The sequence below is a fragment of the Lissotriton vulgaris genome, chromosome 2_1 (genome assembly GCF_964263255.1).
Source record: "Lissotriton vulgaris chromosome 2_1, aLisVul1.2, whole genome shotgun sequence".
NCBI lineage: Eukaryota > Metazoa > Chordata > Amphibia > Caudata > Salamandridae > Lissotriton > Lissotriton vulgaris.
The window spans coordinates 583,645,615-583,666,068 of record NC_141687.1 but is presented as its reverse complement, the minus strand read 5'-3'; the positions used below and the strand labels follow the sequence as shown (position 1 = coordinate 583,666,068).

The 20,454-nt window shown below is 45.2% G+C and overlaps 1 protein-coding gene across 1 annotated transcript in view; it reads left to right on the top strand.

The window, feature by feature from the left end:
• The window catches only part of SAXO4 (stabilizer of axonemal microtubules 4), a 132,309-nt gene that overhangs the window by 41,044 nt on the left and 70,811 nt on the right, over window positions 1-20,454 (top strand). Inside the window, exons 3-6 of the mRNA XM_086958629.1 lie at window positions 2,273-2,390; window positions 12,928-13,081; window positions 15,082-15,210; window positions 15,602-15,665. Coding sequence (XP_086814755.1) covers window positions 2,273-2,390; window positions 12,928-13,081; window positions 15,082-15,210; window positions 15,602-15,665 — 465 coding nt within the window. The remainder of the gene's footprint in view (window positions 1-2,272; window positions 2,391-12,927; window positions 13,082-15,081; window positions 15,211-15,601; window positions 15,666-20,454) is intronic.

The following is a 20,454-nucleotide window of genomic DNA, read 5'->3' as shown; positions in this document are numbered from 1 at the left end:
ACAGGCGGGCCTCAAAGGCCGAACTGGCCACCGCAGGCAATGTGTCTATCATGCATTTCAGGGTAGGAAAATCTATCCCGGCTCTCTTGTCAGGGCTCCTGATTTCATCCCTCGCCCAGCCTTTCAGTGCCGCCCTAATCCTAAATGCCCCCGTGGGGTCGTCTTCACCATTCAGCTTAGTATCATGCCTGAGTGCGGCCAGGTGGCTGCACACCCAAGAATGAGATTTGCCGGACTCTTTCGCCCAAACGACAAAGCCTTCAACCTGTCCCATCAAGCCACCCTCTGTCGCACCAAGGTACTTCGTCACTGCTTGGAATGTGTCTAGCTGGGATGCATATCTCCTCCTTGTCGATAGCGCCAAGGAACGCTGGCCCATCTGCTTTAAGCGTTCCCCCACCGAAGGAGTCGCCAGTACACTGCTGGGAACGGTATCATCTCCTTGCTTGCCTGCGGCCATGCCTCCCGGAATCGTGACAGCTGAAAGCGAGAGAGAGCATCAGCTGCCACATTTTTGACACCCTCCACATGTCTAGCTCTAAACTCTATGTTGTGGCGCAACCCTGCCCTGACCAACTCTCTCAGTAAGCTAAGGACCAGCGGGCAGTTTGCGCCTATTCCTAAAACAATCTACCCACAACTAACGATCCCAAACCCGCTCCGCCTAACACGACCGGCAACCACCAGCCCCCCCCGTGGTCGATACCACAGGGCCCCATCAACCTGGTCATATCCAGGGACCGGGCCGGGGGGAGGCTAGTAGGAAGCCACATACCTTAGAGACCGACGGAAAACGACGAGAGGTAACACCGGGAACAGCGCAGAGTAGTCCATCCAACGTGCGGCGGAAAGAGGAAGTGTTGAACCGGGCTGGCCTAGATAAAGGCCCTAGGCCCGCCTACTACCTAAATGCCGCGCCTGCATTGGTCCCCTAGACGGAAGGGGGGCCGCGCCCTGCCTGTCGCGCTGGTGACGTTCTGCTCGCGAGGCATGTGTCACTAAGACGCTGTCTCGCGTTACCTCCCCTTCGTGTCGCGCGGCCAGCGGCAATTCATTGATATCCAGTAATGTTCCATATTTGTCTCTTTCCACTTAGGAAATGGCCATTTCTTCGAGAAACACCTGAAGGTTGCACACCAGCACTCTGTCCTAAAACGTGGAGCCATAGCTAGGCCAGTAGCTTGTTTGTAATTGACCAAGTCGTTAGGATCCATAAACCTTAGTTTTAAGAGTGAACTAAGCCAAGGATAGAATTATTCAGGTATTATGCACCTACCCAGACATCGTAGAGAGGTTCAACTTATTGGTAAATGCAGTAACCATAGCATCGGCAGATTCCTCACGAACAAGAACTGGTATCAGATATATGCAGTGCAGGGTAGATGTAGGTGCTTTACTAAATACACTAGCCGAGTCACTTCAACTTCAGAAAAACTGATTTAGCACTTTCTCCGCAGGAAGGTAACAAGTAGTTTTCACTGGAAAACTCACAAAAAAGTTGGCCATTGAGGTATCCCGTGGTTCTTCAACTCTCCGACTTGTGTTGGGTGCTCGCTGCCGCCCCCTTCCAGTAAGGGGCCCATTCTATATAAATGTAAATGTACAGGAATTTATAAAGCGCAAATCACCAACCGGTCTCTAAGCGCTTGCTTAGGGAACCCGTCCTGGTATTCCCCTGTGAGATAACCCCAGCAGGGTATCCACAAGGTGAAAGCCAGGCATCCCACTGCGAGTGGCCGTTGTGGAGATTAAGCAAGCTATTACCCAGAGTCGCAGAGTGTGAACCTGTGAATCAAGTAGGCACCGGAGCGAGAATTGTCGAGTCCATGGACTTTTTTTTTTTTTAGGACTCAAGACCCCACCCAGCCGGGAATTGAACCCTGGTCCCAGGCTGACCTCTGCTTCAAGGTCTGCCTCCTCTAACCAGTGAGCCACACTTCTCAAACATAAACATAACCTCACACATAAACAAACACCACCCAAATATCTAGCAACACCAGAGGGACCGTAGTGCGTGCATTATACGGTTGAAAAATGAGCACTGCCATCGCTATGTCCTGCTCTAGCTTAAGGACACGGAGCCATTCATGCCCTTGTGCATGACCAAGCATGCATCCTGTTCATGTTTAACTTCCCCTAGCATAGTTTAAAAGCTCTGGCTTTTTTCTTCCCTTTTGGTAGGGTCTGTTTTCCCACTATAGTGAAGTCTGTCTGCGCCCTGCACCATTCATTGATATCCAGTAATGTTCCATATTTGTCTCTTTCCACTTAGGAAATGAGGGGTTTTGTCCTCGGCGCGGCCAACACTCTGGCGCTGGCTACAATTCCAACCTGCGCTCGACGGTGCGCTACAGCCCCAGTCTGGACAGAGTGGATAATCCTGCTCTTTGGTAAGTACAGACAACATAGAACCCCACTCCTGAATACGTATGAGCCGTCTATAATGCTGCCTTGGAGTAAGTACACACTGTCTACCAAGGAAGATGCCAGGAAATTAAAATACCCCTCACTTTTGACCAAATATTTAACGACGCCAAATGAGAGAAACAGAAAACCCAACAGTTTCTAGATTATTTCTCTTCACCTGTACATCCTTCAATCAATCTGTTCATCCTCCCATCCTTCTATCATCTATTCTTCGGTCCTTTACCCCCAAACTTTCATTATTCCAACAATAAATTGACATTGGCTCTATCCATCAATCCATTCATTTATCCATCCATACTTTCACTCATCCCTCTTTTCAACCATCTATCCATTCATCATTCAATTCAATTTAATGACCATTCCCTTCACACATCTATTATCCACCCTTTCCCTCTGCCATCTATTTACAGCCCCTTCATCCTTTTACCCTTACTTCCAACATTTTGTTCATTGATACTTTCAAACCTGTATCCAATCTTTCATCCTTCCATCCGTTCATCCTCGATCCAAGCTTTCATCCTTCCAGCAGATCATCCTTGCACCCTTTCTTTATTGTTTTCAGCCATGCTACCATTCACTTCTTTCACCTTTCCTTCCTTCCTTGTTTCCTTCCTTTTACCTTTCTTTCCATCTTCATGACTTTCTCCTTTCTAAACACCAACATTTTTTCTTTTTTCAAGCATTTTTTTCGATCTAATCTCAAACCCTTTCCTCGCATTCCCCCACTCACTCCGCTTTCTGGTCATTGGTGAGATTTTCATAATTTCCTGTTCTCTCTCTTTTCCCTAGCATAGCTCCCATGCAGTTCTTAACTTTAACCTCAGCACCGCTCTTCCCATAGCTTGTTTTATGGGTCTTTGTCAGGCATGGGAGTAGTTCGCGTAGTTTTGCTACGTTGAACTCAGCGAAGATCCGCGAGTGGCACACTGCAGTGCGAACTGCAGTTTGTGTTGGTATTCCTAGTATTCCTGACGCTAAGGTAGAAATTCTACCCAAGCAGCAGCTCACGAACTTGCGATCGTGAGCAGGTAAAAAACTCCGCTGCATATCACGAAGTGGAGTTTTCTGCACTCTGCGAGCTCCGCGGAGTGCAGAGTAAAGGAAACTCCGCAAACTCCGCGAACGGAGCGAGGTTCAATGCCAAGGCCTAGTCTTTGTCTGCAGGCCTGCAGACATAAGAGGCCAAATATTAAACGATTCAATATTTAGTGGGACTCAGATTACAAAGGCAAATGAGGTGCAGTGGCTACTCCCACTTAAGCTACTAAAGCGGGGGGTTCCCTACGTTGCTTAGGTGTGAATATGCACTGCTTTTATTCCTCCTTTGTGGTAAGAACACCCTTCCTATTACATCCACATACTCATGCCTGCCACATACCTCTTTCTTTACATTTAGCGCTTCTTGAACAGAACTACTGGAGTGGTACATATCAAGAAATTGATGATTGGGCAGCAGTTAGTTGAATGCATAACATTTCCTTGGTTGCAACATGGCTTTTCAAGGCTGGGGTCACAGATAGCAGTGGCATTCAGCAAGTAAATATCCACAATATCTAGGCATCATTAGAACAGTTCAGGCATTGGTCAGTGAGTTGAATAGCCTGATCCTGAGATGATTGTGCTATCTATCCTCAGATGGTGCCTTAAAAGAATCACCTCTGAAACTACCACCCACTCTTTACACCACTCCCATGTCCATGGTGGGGCAGGCGATCCTTCAGTACAGTGCCTGCATACAGTTCGTAGATTTGCAGCCCGATGGGTACCGGTAAGGTGGACTACGATAAAGTAAAGCATGATATACGCGATGCTGTGACTTGAGTGCCATCAGCTGAAGAATGGCACTCCAAGTCATGCATGCTTCTTCCCCTGCAGGGGAAGCTGAAGCTCTTTTCTGGAAGCCGACCAACTTGTTCAATGGGTCCTAAACTAGTCATCCCCCCAACGAAGTAGCCAGTGGATTAGTTCGCCTATTGTCAAGATTACCTCCATAAACAGCCATGAGCCAGCATCAGTAATCATCCCCAGAGACAAGATGGTTTACCTTTGTTGAGTCTGTTCGTGAGGGGGACAGGCCAGCCCCCAAAATGAAGGATGCTCCTGAGGGGGTGGACTCACCTGTCACTTCTCAGTATCTACGTAACCAGGTAAGGGCTGTAAACTCGACATTCTCTATCTCCTCAGAGATATCAGTTTGTCAGTGTTACTATTGGCCCCTAGAGGTCACCATCTAGTGAGCCATTGGCAATGGAGCCACAACAGCCTTTCTATGCCCAGCCCACAGGATATAATCAGCCGCTGGAGCCCATGCGAATTGCCATTTCCTTCACCACTCAAGTGAGGACGTAATAATGGCCTAGTTTACTGCCAAACATGTTGCCACTGCTTTCCTTCCATTCGGTTGTTTCTACCTTGAGATGGACTGACGAAGAACATTTGCCTTTGATTCATTATCTTCTTCTTATGCAGTCAGGACATTTGGCAGTCCTGTTGGATAGACCTCTCTCGATCAGATCCTGTCCTAAACAAAGATACGATTTTCCAATAGGCATACTCTGAGGTCCTCTTTACCTGTTCATCCGGATATTCTGAAGCTGATCAGACATGCCAGACATTCCAGAAGCCCAGCTCTTTTAATTTCAAGTTCTTTTTTATTATTAACGTTTCCATAAAAGTTGAAAAAAATAGAGGGGGTGGCCTTGCATAGAACCTCTGTAAATAAAAAATGCCCTACTTTGAGTTATATTTATAAATAAGGTATTTCTTGATTCATAATATAAAGCCTGAAATAAATATAAATAGATATTTAAGGGAAGCTAAACAGCAATCTATACCAAAGAAAATTCAAATTCACTAGGTCAAAGTCAAGAAATCTATGATGTTCTTACCAATACTTGGCCCCTTTATAAAATCCTGTTCTTTGTGAAGTAGGGTAGGAGATCAGCCTGTATTTTGTGAGTCAAACGTAAGTCGTAAATTTCGCTTTTGGTATTTAACAATTAACTTGACCGATAAAATGAGAAAAGGGTTGGGTCTTGGCCAAAGTTTACGAAATAATGCCAAGATGTATAAGTCTGCCTGCATAACTGATGTATATGAAGACAGCCTACTAGAGTGTTAATATTTAATATATCTTTGTACTGTCCCTATTTTGGAAGGAATTCTATCAGTGCCCACAGATTTCTTTTTTTTGGTTTTCAATACCTATTCTAATCTCCTGAATCATAATCTTTCTTTCAAGCAGAGCTAGCGACTGATTTAAGGGATAATAAAACAGTACAGAATGTAATTTGTGTCTATGGATTGAAATTTACAGGCAGAGAGTAAAGGGATTAAAAAAAGAAGAGAAATGCCTTTTGAATCTCAGCATCAGCTCTCAAATTTGTCTTTTCCCACTTTGTTAGGCGTAGCTTATTTTGATTTTAAGTTTAACAGCTTTCCAAGCAAGAATTGGCCCACATTTCTTACTTTGCTCATAGATGTTTCTTAATATGAAATGATTTTCATTTGAGCAAGACGCATTTCTCATTGGGTATATAACTTATGTGTTTTATTCACTTACTTTATAAGGGATATTTTGGTAGCTTTTTCAACTTTAACTTGCAGTTTATTTTGCAAATGCTGTATTTATTAAATAAAACTATATTGCATACTGTATAGAAATTCCTCCTACAAACCAGCCGGGCCAATAGCAGAGATTTACAAAGTACAAGCAAGCGGTGCTACAATGTATGGGCCTGAATTATGGGGTTATTGCTCTGCTAGTAGCCTGAGCAAGGTAGAGAATAATTTTATGAGGCAGATGCTATGCCTCCCCTTAGTCCCTCAGCCCACGCCGCCTTGACTTGGGAATCAGGCATATTGGGGAAGAGATTGGCCTTAGACCCACAACTTTTTGGTGTAGATTGTGGGTGGCCGTTTATCGGTCAGAGCTCAAAAGAGCTATGATTCTCCCGGGTTTTGGTAAAATACCTTGGTTAGTACATATAAAGGACGTATGTCATAGGTTGGGAAAATCAGGCTTTTGGAGCAATCCTGAAGAAACCGGCCCCTTAATTTCGTAGTCAGAACTGGTAAGATCCTATAGGATGTACAAATTTGCTGCTATGCAGAAAAGAAGGCCTTAGGACATTTGACAGCTGATTTTTTAAGAATTATGGACAAGTACATTATAGAATCCTTCCTGGATGACATACAAATAAGTCTGGCAAGGAAATTATATGTTCAGTTCAGATTTGGGACCTTACCGTTCCGTGCTTTATCGAACAAATGGTCTAAAACTCTACCCCGAGGATGTCCTGCCTGTAACTGTAAGGAAGAGTCAGAGATACCTGTTTTTTTCTTTTGTCCCGGTTATAAATTAGCTAGACTGCGCTGGCTCATCCAACTCTGCAGGAACAGGCTTTGAACACTATGTAGAGGCATTTAGAGTCCTATAGTACGACCCTTATGTACCCATTGTCTTTGCTGTATCTTGCTTTTTAACCTCAATGTGGCGTACACGTTGGATGTTTTTAAACCTGCCACTACGGCCTTAGAAATCTGTATTGCTTACATTTTCTCAATACTTTTGTACTCATTTTCACTCTTATTAATGTCTTAATGATAATATCTTCTGACGAAATAAGTTTTTAACCACCAACTATACTGTGGCGCAGATGTTTATGCCCTATGTGGCTCCCAGGCAGTTTGATCTGGAAGGGTTAGAGATATGATTTGTCCAGATCTACCTCCTGGAAAACTCAATGATGCACTATAATGTTGTCAAATTTGTTAAACTGTATAGTTATCTATGGGGACCATTTTATTATACACAGTTTTATGTGAGTACATTTTATATCTTTGTAGTATTTATGTATACAGTCTTATGGGAGTAAATTTTATGTCTATGTACTTTTATGTTCCATGTGACCGAAATAAATGGCTATAAATAAAACTTACTTTTTCTGACCTCCTATTGCTTTCATACCTAAATCAAAAGAAGGCTTTGCATGAATTGTTGGCTAAGTTAAGGTATTGATGAATAATTCTTTGTTACTGTATAAAGTGAATAAACTCTGGGTTCTGTAGTAAAGGGCAAACACACATCCAGTGTGATTTTTTTCTGGTGGGCTTATCATTGATAATGAAATCATAGCATGAGCTGAAAGGCGGCGGGGTAGTAGTAACATGGTTCATACTTTCCTGGCCAATGAAGATGAGGTAACAAATATTAAATCTGGAGAATAATTTATATCACGCTTATCAAGCAAGTCTTGTGGGGGTAATTTATGGTATGGTAGGGATCATAGGCATCTGGGTTACGGGATCAGATAGATATGGTCTCTATTGATATTGAATGTGGAACGGAACTTCTTTTTACTCTTTGAGTAACCTGCCCCAGTACTGTATTCCAATTCCTTCCAAAAATATATGGCGAAAACATCCCAGTACCTCCAATTCCAATCGTTGGAAAACTGACAGGTCATCTAAATATTACCCATATACACAGAGAATTGTAAATCCGAAGTAAGCAACTTTAAGCGTTGCAGCTGTTCAAATGCCTAGATTTAAACACACCAAAAATGATGAGAGGAATGCCTGCATAAGTCTAACCAATGGCAATGGCTTGTGGTAGAATTCCAACCCATTGTTGTTTTTTCTACTATAATAATAATAATAAAGGAGTTTGTAAAGCGCCTGGTGACGCCATCCCGGCGTGTCCCCGCGCTGTGGAGAGAGTAGCAGGAAAGATGGCAAATTAAAGGGTGTACAGGTGAGTTTTTAAGAGTTTTTTGAAGATTGTTTCTGTTTCAGCTAGTCTGATGTTCATGGGAAGGGTATTCCAGTTTTTTGCCGCCAGCACACGAAAGGATCGTCCTCCCATCCTGGCCTTCCTTATACGAGGAATTTTAAGGAGACCAGTTCCCATAGAGCGAAGTGCTCTATTAGGCTCATAGGGTATGGCTAGGTCCTTGAGGTATTCAGGGGGTTTCCTAGAGTTGATCCTGTAACATATGAGCAGTGCTTTAAAGAGGATCCTTTTTTTATAGGAAGCCAATGGAGGGCATCCAAGGTGGGTTTAGAAGGAGCTCTTTTGGGTAGCCTAAGGACTAACCGTGCTGCCGTATTTTGTAGGACTTGTAGCTTTTTCATATTCTTTTCTGTTGTCCCTAGAAGTAGCACATTTCCGTAATCAATACGGGAGATGACTAGTGCTTGGGTCAGGGTGCGTCTGGCCTCTAGAGGAAGGAGGTCTAGAGTACGATTTAAGGTTTTTAGTACCCCAAAGCACTTCCCTACTACTTTGTGGACATGGCTGTTGAAGGAGAGTTTGGGCCACTATGCCACCTTCGTTTTGAAGAAAGCAACCCAAGACCAGTTTCACCCTGATTGGGGCTCTTCCTTCAGGTGTTGCTTGGTTCTGATGGCACAGTGAGCAAGGGATCCTTGTCTGGGCATACCTTTGCCCATTAAATCAAACACACAAAAGGTGATGGGAGGTATGCTTCTAATAGGTCTAACTACTGGCAATTGCTCTGGGCAGCATTGCAACTCATTGTTCTTTTGCCCACAATGCTACCTTAGTTTGGACCCAGCTATATGCAAATCTGTATTGGCCTTGCTTCAATGGGAAGAGTCCACCCGAGCTGCCAGAGCTGCCAGGCTAGGTCCTTCCTGAAATGGAACACAAGCAACCCAAGACTAGTTTTCTCCTGATTGGGGATCTTCAGTCGGACATAGCTTGTTTCCAATGGCATACTGGGCAAAGGAAATTGTTCTTTTGCCCTTTATGACACCTCAGTTTTTGCAAAACTTAAAAATCATGAAAGCATTTTTTGATCTACATGGTGTGTGTCAGAATGCTCCTCTATAACTTTCTGTTTGCTAATCTATCTTCTTTTTTATATAAACAAAATACAAGACATCTATGGCTTCTTTGAAATCATAACTAAGCATAAGGTCGGTCTGTCTAACCCATACAGATCTACATCACAGCTAAACCGGATACTTCACCGTCTTGCCTGAACCGTGGTCTTTTGATTCATTGACTGAGTTTTCCCCAGTTTCCATCGAGTTGATCAGTTATGAATCTGGTGAAGTTGATCCCCCTGATGATTCCTGCCGTGGTAGGATCTTGCAGCAGGCTATTAATACTATTGCTCCAGCACTTTTTCATCTCCCAAATACCTCACTCTCTACAGCATCAGTCCTACTAGACTGGAAAAGCGCATTTCTTATCCCCTTGCTGAAAGAAATCTTCCCCAGACCCCTCTGATCTGAGTAATTACAGGTCTAACTTGCTCCTCCCTTTCAATGCCAAGGTTGCTCAGGCAGAGACCAATTTTCAACGTTCCTCATTTATTACTACTCTGACCTCATGCTCAGGCTGGCTTCCGACAACACCATGGCTATGAAGTCCAAAATTAAATGTACATGATTTTAGATCAGGGCAATATTCCAGTCTGATTGTTCAGGATATCTCTGCAGCCTTCAATACTGTGTCCCAAGTAACCATTTTGCTTAGGCTGCAGTGATAGCGCCTTGATGCCTACGGGTTTAGTTGCGCTCTACAAATCCTAATTCATTCATTCATTCATATGGGATTAGAGGCAATGCCCCAAAATGGCTCTTTTCCTATTTATCAGTTTGTGATCAATCAGTCTTTTTGATTCCTTTCAGATCTTCTTTTAGAACCATGACCTGCACCCTGAGGAGTTCCTCAAGGTTTCTCCCTCAGTCCCACTCTGTTCAATTTGTATGCACCCCCTCTAGCCAAATTAAGTTTCTTATTTAGCCATTCTTTTATGTATTACACTGATGATAGCCAGCTTATATTGAGGTTGGACAGGAACACCGACCTAGCACGCAACAACGTTTAAATGTAGTTTCTCAGTGGATAGTGACTAGCTCTGAAACTAAATACCAACAAACCTGAGGTGGTGGTCTTTGGGCCACCCCATCCTCTGCATGGTGGCCTGGTACTTTTTGACCTTCCTCTCATCCCACTAGAGCAGTCAGGAATCTTTTAGTATACTTTGATGATGAATTTATTTGTCAAATATCTTTTGAGTTTTAAGACAGTGTATACATAGTAGTTGCCCTGTGTCCCCCATAGCACTGAATATTACAGTCACATCAGGTAACTACCTTTCTGAATCCCTCCATAGCCTCAGTGGAACGCCGCTGGTCCTGCCTTGCAGTCTATTTTAGTTAGCTATATACAATAGCTCCGACACATGTACTGCACATTTCACTTATAGGCCATTCAGTATCAGTATCTCATCCGGAATGTGTTTAGAAACAAGTCCCTCACTCTCCATCTTGGAGGACAACCTGCATTCGGAAGGCCCCGAAAAACATAATCAAGTAGTGGTCTCCATGTCCCCTCAAACTGTAAATAAGACCCATCCAGGTTCCTAGATAAACATTCCAATATTAGTATAGACCGTAATCCGTGATGTCACTGCAATAGCAAGAGAGGGGCCTTCTTTTCCCAGTGGATGCTACTGCTAATTTCCCACCCCCCAAACATTGCCACATTGGGTGACAGTCAAATCTAGTTAGGCTCTTATACCTGACAGGTCTCATGCATAGAAAAAAATCTCTGTGGTCAATGGAAACGGAAATCACAATTTTCACTTATCAGAAGAATGATAATCTGGGCCAGCTCCACCACACACGAAAAGTATCCCCTTTCTCACCACACCCTCTTCAACCTTCCTGGCTGACCATAGGCTGCATGAGATTCCTGGAGTATAAAGCCACCTGTAGAGGATTGTATGCCTCACGATTTTTGACACTCTACAAGCTTTTATGTATATCTTTTCTCAGGATATCCTACTGATGCAGCATAACCTGCCACTCAGAGATGTCCCCCAGGTCATCATGTGTGCCCAAGCAAATATGGATAGTGAGTCAAGAGTATCCCATACATTCTAGATTCCAATGGGTCCCTTGCTCACTTTGCAACTGGATTCAAGCTAGCCTGGCTGATTAAGGGTGTTACCTAGAAACCGGTCCCAGGATGCTGGTTTCTGGTTCAGGAAAGACCTGGTTTGGCAGTTCGAGCTGGACTGTTCCCATGATGCACAGGGTCAAGACTGATTTGCATATAGCTGGGTCTGAACTGAGGTGGCGAAGTGAGCCAAAGAATGATGATGGATTCCACACAGATTTGTGACTGGGGTGAGTGTCTGAAAAGTTTTAGCGCTCTGTGCATCATCCCCTTGTGTTTGCTTTGTGCAGGAAGGGACACCTTCCTGCACAAAAGCAATAATCAATGGCGTTTTTTTCCTTCTATGCATGCTGCACAATGCAATACACATAGAAAGAGCAGAAAACAAGGAGAAATCAAAGTATTTCTCCTCGTTGCACCACTCTTACGCCTCACCCTGGGGAGGCATACGTTTTTGACGCTGCCTTAGATTTTCAGACCCTTGTAATTCTGGAGCAGTGTCAGAAAGCAATGGACGTTGTGCGTGAATGCCCACAGCAACACGCATTGTACGCCCCTTTAATGCAGAAAACTGTGAAAATGGGGTAAATAAAATAAATTCCTAATTACGAAAGCGCAAAAATTGAAATAATATAGGACCACTGTGGTGCAGGGAGGAGGAGGAATGGAAAAGTAGCGAGAGAGAGAGAGAGAGAGAGGAAGAGAGAGAGAGAGAGAGAGAGAGAGAGAGGGATAGGGAGAGGAAGAGAGAGACAGAACAACATGAGGTGCGGCAGAAGCACACGATGGAGATAGCAACATGGAGCACGGAGGCTGGATGGGAGAAGCACACAAGACAATGAGCGGCACACAAGGGAAAGAGCTATAAGACTTTGGGGTAGAAGTGCCCAAGGGAGACAGCAATAGAGAGCGAGGAGCAAGGGTGGGGAGAGGCGCACGTGAATGAGCATCACTCAAAAGAGAGAATAACATGGTGTGCGGGGGATATTTGACAAGGGAGAAACACACGAGGGAGACAGCTTGAACACACATGCTCTCACATGGACTGCTTAACCAAAAATGAAAAAGTAGTTCTCTAAAAGTGAGGAGGGGAAGGATACAAGTCAGCCAATTAAAATGGATAGTACGGTAGCCGTCCTCAAGGTAAAGTACAAACATGAAAAAACAGGAGGTCGAGACATCTAATAAGAAGCAAGCAAATAAGAGTGGCACTACAACCAACCAATTGTAAGCAATGGGCAGGTTGCAAACCCTTTGTAGGTTCACAATATGACTTTCTAACCAGACAGGTTGGCTAGACCAAAAAGACATTAAGACATTTATTGAGAACATTTTGCCATTACGAATCATTACAATAATTTCTAATCGTGCTTTGAGCAAGAAGTCTGTATAAACGAATGACCTGCATGTGTGAGGCTCATAGAGAGAACATTGAGCTAGTCACTGCTTGAGTGAGGTGAGAAGGAGTTTATGTGACTATGAGTGAATGCCTGAGAGATGCACGACAGGGTATGTTTGACCCTTGATGCGCCGATAATAAAGCTTTTCATCTCTACTTTTAGCTTCCTGTTACAAGATAACTACTCTACCATCACCAGTAAGCATTTCCGGCCACTCGAGAGGCCCAAGGGCAAAGAGGTGCTGCCATGGAGCCTGCACCAGACTGACAGCGGCTTCAGGCGCAGCGCAGGGCTGTCCCATCCCTGCTCCAAAGCGGTAAGAGAGTGCCTGGGTTTCCCATTCCAGAGAGTGAGAGTGAGTGTGTTGGCACTGAAGTGAGACAGCACCTCTCCTATCCCAAGTTTTGAATGATCTGATAATGTCAGTCTTCTGCCTGCCCCGGAGTCTTAAGAGAGAACATTCCTTGTCGCAGATGCTGGTGGTAAGGTAGAACCTGTTGTACTCCTGACCCAGAGTGTTACTAAATTCCATGCTGTATGCCACACCTAGAGAATTAAGATAATCCTACCATAGCTCAGCTGAAAAGTGGGAAGAAAGACATGTCCAGCCTCAGCCCTAGAGTTGTAAGATAGCACCTGCCCTCCAGATCCAGATCCTATCTCAGATTTGCAAGAGAGCGCCTTTAACCAAGGTCAACATTGGTAAAGACATGTTGTTGTCCCTCACCTAAGGAGTGTTAAGTACCTGTATCCTATCCCAGCTCTGCAATGGAGAGAGAAGGGTTGTCCTCCAGCCATGTTTGGGTAAGATATTTTGTAGTATCTGATACACCCGTTTGCTTTGTTAGCATCACGAGCAGCTGCCTGGACATGCTGCCCGTGCTTGAAACCACACAGATGGAACTCAAGGTTCACACACAAACCATGTGGAAGGGCTCATTTTCCCCACCAGCCTGTTTCACTCTTCAATTTTCAAACCAGAAGGTTTTTATTTTTAACAGGAAACCTTTTTCTGATTACAAAGCAGCGTGCACAGAAAGTTCCCTCTGTTATATACAATGAACCAACTGTTCAAAGGCAATCTGGAGGACTGTAATGTAAATGTAAATGTGTGTGTCTTGTAAAGCGCACTGCTGCCGTGAGGCGTCCTGGTGCTATAGACCGCTGAGGAACCCGTCCTGGCTTTCCCTGTGAGATGTTCCCTCCTGGGTATCTCCAAGGTGAAACCAGGCATCCCCGGCGTTTGTGGTGGGCTGTTGTGGAGATGAGACAAGCTAATGCCCAGAGTTGCTGAGTGTGATCCCTGGTTAGAGTAGGCACCGAGGCGAGAATTATCGAGTCTGCTGACCCTGGTTCACGACCCTGCCACGTCGGGGATTGAACCCTGGTCCCGGGCTGTCCTCTGCTTCCGGGTCTGCCGCCTCTAACCAGTGAGCCACACCACCCCACTGTGCTTGGTTTGCTAGATTGGTTTTAGAATCTTAGTTAGAAAAACATTTCTACAAAAGTGAAGAAATGTTTTGAGAGTCAAAGCCCTCAATCATTAGGTCATTTATTTGCACAAAGCTTTTCTTAGGGCTAAATTAATAGAACATTGCAGGGAGACACACCAACAAGGTGCTTATTATTCTGGGACCCATCGTTTACCCCGAGCATGAAAAAAATACTGGTGGTGGCTAATATGTCCCACCCCAGTTCCAGAGTTGGGATGCATTAAGTCATCTATTTGAATGTCACATGTCAGGTCTTGATCTGAACTGATCGATTTGGATCAGAGGAGGACACCTGCACATAGGAATCTATCAAGCATTTGGGTGTAGATAAATCCTTTTTTTGGTTTGAAGAAAAAACCAGCCCCATTGTTACTTGATTGTGTCACAGTTAGTAGTTTTGTTTGGACTAGCTTCCAATTCACTATTCATGCTTTATTGCCACAATGGGAAGAGAGGGCATATCTTACTCTAGGTGGGGAGTTGTAAAACATTGTAAAGCTCTACTGTGGTACAAGATTGACTGACCTGTCCTCGTTCAACATAGTTTCTGTTATTAGACAGTGCGCCTCCTACCGCAGCTGCAGTATGGTCGCTCTTGCCTCAGCTCTAGAGCGGTGTGAGTGCTTCTCCAGCCGGAGAGTGATGACTAGGTCCACCCTAGCCTATCTCCATAATAGTCAGAGTGCCCTAGCGTGAGCCCAGAAGACCATGCCATAGATGCCTTAATGATCAATCCATTTGCAGGAATAACATATAGAAGCTCCCTCTCACCCTAGAGCGGGTGCGTGGATGTGGCTTGACTTACATGGATCTCTTCTTGCAGGTGAAAAGCGTTTTCGTCGATACCCAGGACCACGGCTCCGAGACGATCGCTGGAATCCCTGGTAAACATCAACCCCTGCTTTTCCAGACGCAGGGAAAAGGCTCATCTGATTTGGAGAACTGCAGACATGTGAGTCAGAGCAGCTCCTTGTGCACCTTACCACACACTCTACTCCCTGGAGAATTAATCACATCCCTTTCTTTCTCAAATACATTTCTCCAGGTCTTCCTTTCTAAGTGATCAACATTCAGATCTACTCCTATCACGATAAACAGTTTGCATATAACGTCTTATCTCAGTGACTTATTGAATAACTTTAACATTTCCATCTATTTAAGTGAGGTGACTTCACTTTTGTCCTCTTGTGACCGAGATTCACATTCTTCTGTAGCTTGCCTTTCCGCAGATTTCCTTGTTCATTGTCAGGACCTCTGGGTCTGACTAGGCCTCTCCTTGATGGACTGATCGCCACAAATCATTCCTAAATTTCACACTCATCTTCTCCACTCTCTGTACACAGGGGCCATCCTTCATGTCAACAGAGTACAGAGCAAGGTTTCATGAAGGACCATCATGCGTGCCAGGTAAATAACTTTCATTTGACCTCTGGAAGAACTCCGCAACCTGCATCTCTCTTCGGAGGAAGGATGAACCTGCAGACTCATTTAATAGCAAAATCCCACAACCTGTATTCTGATGTTGGGAAGAAGTAATACAATCTGAAATTTGACCTGAGGAAGACCCCATAACTTGATGCCGAACCACACTCATCTGCTCCGGTGGTGGAAAGGTTTGGTTCAAGACACTCCCTGCCCTTGCCTCTTTTTTTTAAAGTCCTAGCCCTGGGCTTGCTTTACCTTGGCCCATGTTTTAGAGACTTGCCCACGGTTAACTTCTTAACTCTGCCTTTACGTTGGAAAAATGAAACCCTGAGTCTGCTCTCTCCTGCTTCTTTTAAAAAGTTCCAGCACTGACGTTGCTTCCCGCCTCTAACTGGGTTGGGGATCCTGGCCAAGGGATGCTCCATCCCATCTGCCCCTGTGTTGGAGAACCTTTTCTTTGGGAATGTTCTCTCGATCTGCACCACATTACATAGGGCTTGCTCATGTTGTGTAGCTCCCTTTGCATGCAACGGAGAGCACTTGCAGTTGTGTCCTGTAATGGGAAATCCTAGTTCACAGTGCTCCCAGCTTCTCACCCCTTTGTTGGTGGGGCTTGGCCCTGAGTGCTTATTTTTTCTGACCTTCTTTCTGTCTGGCTCTAGATTGCCTCCTCCCTCAGTCGTTGTGTGGAAGAGGCCTGGCCCAGGGGTTGTCCCCTCCTGCTGTCCTGCAGATGTCTGCTACTCATTGTGATCACTATTTTCTGCTGCTGGGATGTAAAGCACTGTGTTGGATGGAAAAGTCCTCTGCATGGTAAAGACGTGTTACCCGGCCCCTGAGTGCCCAACTGTATTATGTCTGGATCCTTAATGCTGACTTTTTTTTGTTATCGGCAAAGATGGATCATGGGTGTGTGCCATGACATAGGCCTCTCTCATGGACTGCAGTCTTATAGGACCAGGATGGGCACTCTAAGTGCTACGCTTATAGTGGAGGAAGGCTACTCCCTTCACCAGGAGTTTAACAGCACAAGCCCAGGGGTGGCCGCATGCCGTGTGATGATTAGAAGTAGTTACCATTGGCCAGATTTACAACCCTGATTTGCATGGGCAAAGAGGCTAGCGACCCGTTTGCGCCTGCAAAAACAAATAGAGCCATGTACAATTCCTATTTAGTGAATCCCAATTTATTTGGGACTTGCTAAATTGGAATTGCGACTTGCTATTAGGAAGGGGCGTTTCAAGGGTGCCCCTTCCTAATAGCGACTCACTACCCCATGTATGAATGTTTGTGACCGCAATTGCAGTCGGTATTTTCCGCCCTCTTCAAGAGGGTGGTAATGCACTTGCAAATGGTAAGGGGTCCCAACGGGACCCCTTCCCTTCCCCACGGGACCCCTTCCCATTTGCAAATGCAGGGGAAAATATTTTCTAGGGGCAGACGGTGGTCCCAGGGACCACTACCTGCCCATAAAAAATGAAACGAAAACGTTTCATTTTCTTTTTTAAATGCATCCCGTTTTCCTTTAAGGAAAACCGTGCTGCATTTAAAAAATAAAAACACTGCTTAATTTAAAAGCAGTCCCACACATGGAGGTCTACTGAGCCCAGCAGGCCACTATACTTGGGAGAGCCAGCCATTCCCAATGGGATCAAAATTGAGTGTGCCTCATGAATATTCATGAGGCATGCAATTTGCGACCCCATTGGGTTTCGCAAACAGTATCTCAGACATTGTTGTACATGGCATTTTGCGACTCAGAAATTGCGACTCGCAATCAAGCGCAATTTGCGACTCGCAAACTGTAATTGTTGTACATCTGGCCCCAGGTCTTTTAACCAATGTCATAGGAGTAAGGCCTCTGGCTCACTTACTTTTTAAATAGTTTCACTCCTGTGTGTGTAACTCACCCTTGGCCTACACTAAGTTAATGTAGAAGTGTGTGCGCAGTGAAAACATACTGAGTGCATGTGAGTATGCAGGAAATACACTACACAGAGTACAGTGTGGAATAGTGGGCACATAGTAAATGTATTTATGCTTGCAGAGGGTGCTTTAAGTGACACTCTGGTGCAGTGCAGAGGCTCAGCGTCGTTTACAACACGGTGTTTACACTGCACGACCTTTACCATACTGCCATTATAACGCAAGTCATTACTACGACTTGTGCTGGATGGCGCTGTTGGTTAAGGAATATTGTAATTTTCTATTCCAACACCTTCTCTACTGTTACGTGGGCTGGTGTTGGAATAGAAAATTATAATAATCCTCAATCCACGCCCTCCAACGCAAGTCGTTATAACGACTTGCGTTGTAAAATCCACAATGTACTATCATACATCCAGTGCAGAGAGGCTGTATAGTATTGGACAGAGTGCGCAGACTGAGTGTGTGTGCTGCATGTGGAAATGCTGGTGGTAGCATAGGACATGGGAACAACAATACTAAACAGTATAGTGTGCTTTGAATGTGTTCCGAGTGCAGAAATGCCTGCACTGCTACATTGCAAGGAGGATATTTGGTTCCATTTTGGGAAGTCCAGGCCTGCCTGATGAAAACATGAGGCGTAGAGGAATCTCCCCCAGACAGAATTGCATATTGCTGCATTCCTGTAAGCTGAGTGAGACAAACACTGGGTGAGGAGGAGCTGGCCTTATCCTATGCATTTCAAAGGGCTCTTTGATTCGGTGACAGATTACAAGGAAAGGGCCAGGACACACCTCAGGAAGAGGGATATGAGGCTGTTAAGGGAATCATAAAGGGTAGGGATTAATCTTTGATGCACAGATCACAGTAGCTGACATCTAAGTGTCAACTCTGGTCACTCCCATTAATCTTGTTGTGGGTTAATCAGCTTTAGAGTCATACCTGCTGTGACAGACATCTTTCAGAGATGTCCATATCATAGAAGCAGAACCCCAACATAAAAGTTCAAAGGGCTAGACCCTAAATCACATTTGGTGTCTGGAAAAGAATTTTAAGTAGGGGAGTTGCAGACCCCATACTTTGTCAACTGCTGAGCAGCCAGGCAGGCAGAATGAGGAGGGGAAGCTCTGCAAGACTACTTCCAGTGACGAGGACTAGAGGCCAAGACTGCTAGTCTCGGTGCTGGGTGAGGGGACATCACTCAGGGAAACCAAGTTCATCTGGCCTGGAATCTGGAGCACCAGTACCTGCCTGCTCTCCAAGACTGGTGTGCCCACGAGGGAGAGCAGTGTGTTGGAGAGAGTGAGATACAGAGAGGATCCCAGATGTGTGGGACTCCTGAGTGTTATGTGAAGAACTGTGACGCGCCAATAAGGCCATTGCCCATGTGCTGCTTTGTGAACTTCAGCGACCCTGTATGTGAGGAAGGGCTGCAGTGCATCAAGAACTGTGTCACACAGATCAGGCCATCGTCCATGTGCTGTGAACTTTTTCAACCCCGTATGCCAGGAGAGGCGGTGGGCATGAAGGACAGTGCCGCAATGATTGGGCAGTTGCCAATGCGCAGCTTTGTTGAAGTGGTGACCCCGTAGGTCAGACGGTTGTTGGACATTACCATGACCCTATGTGCCAGGAGGGGCTGCGGAGGAGGCAAATTGGAGTAAGCCTTACCAGACAGAAGTAACCCAGTATGTCATGGGGGACCACTTGAAATGCTAAGGCCGGAGATCTGGTTCATTGCCCGGGACCCCAACTTGCTGCTATTAGAAAGATGAGTTAGGCTTTGTGTCCGAGGAAGCCCAAGGACTGAGGAGATGCCGTTGGTGCCCCACCCGAACAAGAAGACTGCCCGCATCCCAACAAAGTCTTACCTCGTGTGGCTGGAGATGGGGCAACTCCAATCGTCAGGACGCTAGTAAGCGCGGCTCTGGAGAGAGAGAGAGCCAGGACCTGCCAAGACAGGTGTGAGTGAACGTGTGCAACCCGATTTTGCCAATCTGAGCCAAGACTGCAATGTACTGACTGCCAGGGTTCGTATGGCTGGAGTGGGTAAGCAGAGAACTGGGTCGACTAGGCCTCGGACGATATACCACTTTTGTTTTTTGCAACCTTTCTTGACTCTACGTCTTATTGACTGGGTCCAAGAGGGGGAAGCCTCAGAACAGGGCCAAGTAGTTTGCATTACCTGGATGTTGCCACACATGACTGGGACATAACAGCACACCAATTACATGGGAACTTAGTAACCGAGGGAGGTGGCCTGACAAGTACTTGGGTGACTACCTCAGAGGGGACTGTGGTATTGTTATTGAATGTTGTAACTTTGAATGTGTAGAATTAGAATTAAAATCCTTCTTTTATACAAAATAAGTATTTGACTCACCATTGATTTATTGTGGGTGATGCGACCACATTGAGTTATGTGTCGTGTTCACAAACCTGTATCTATAGTTCCATCTGAGGGACTTTTACTGCTCACGCTACATTAACAATTGAAAGTCAGGTTCAAAAGGAGGTGCATAACCCAACTGAGAGGGATCTATAGTAGGGTGGGCCCCGGGACAGCAGGAGTAAACGTCCCAACCACCTCGGTTGGGACCAGTAACACCTGCTTCCCGAAGGCCCTTTGAATGGGGTTCTGACACACTGGTTCAGAATGTTCCTTGTCTCTGTCTTATGTTGGAGATCCTGGACACTGAAGTGCTTCAATCTCTCCCTTTGTCCCTGAGCTTCATAGCTCTGCCACTGCCCACAATTTAGAGAGACCTCACCTTGGGGTGCTTCTTCCTTTGGTCCCAAGCTGGAGGGTCTGGTGCTGACCTCTATATTTTGCGTGTTTCTCTGC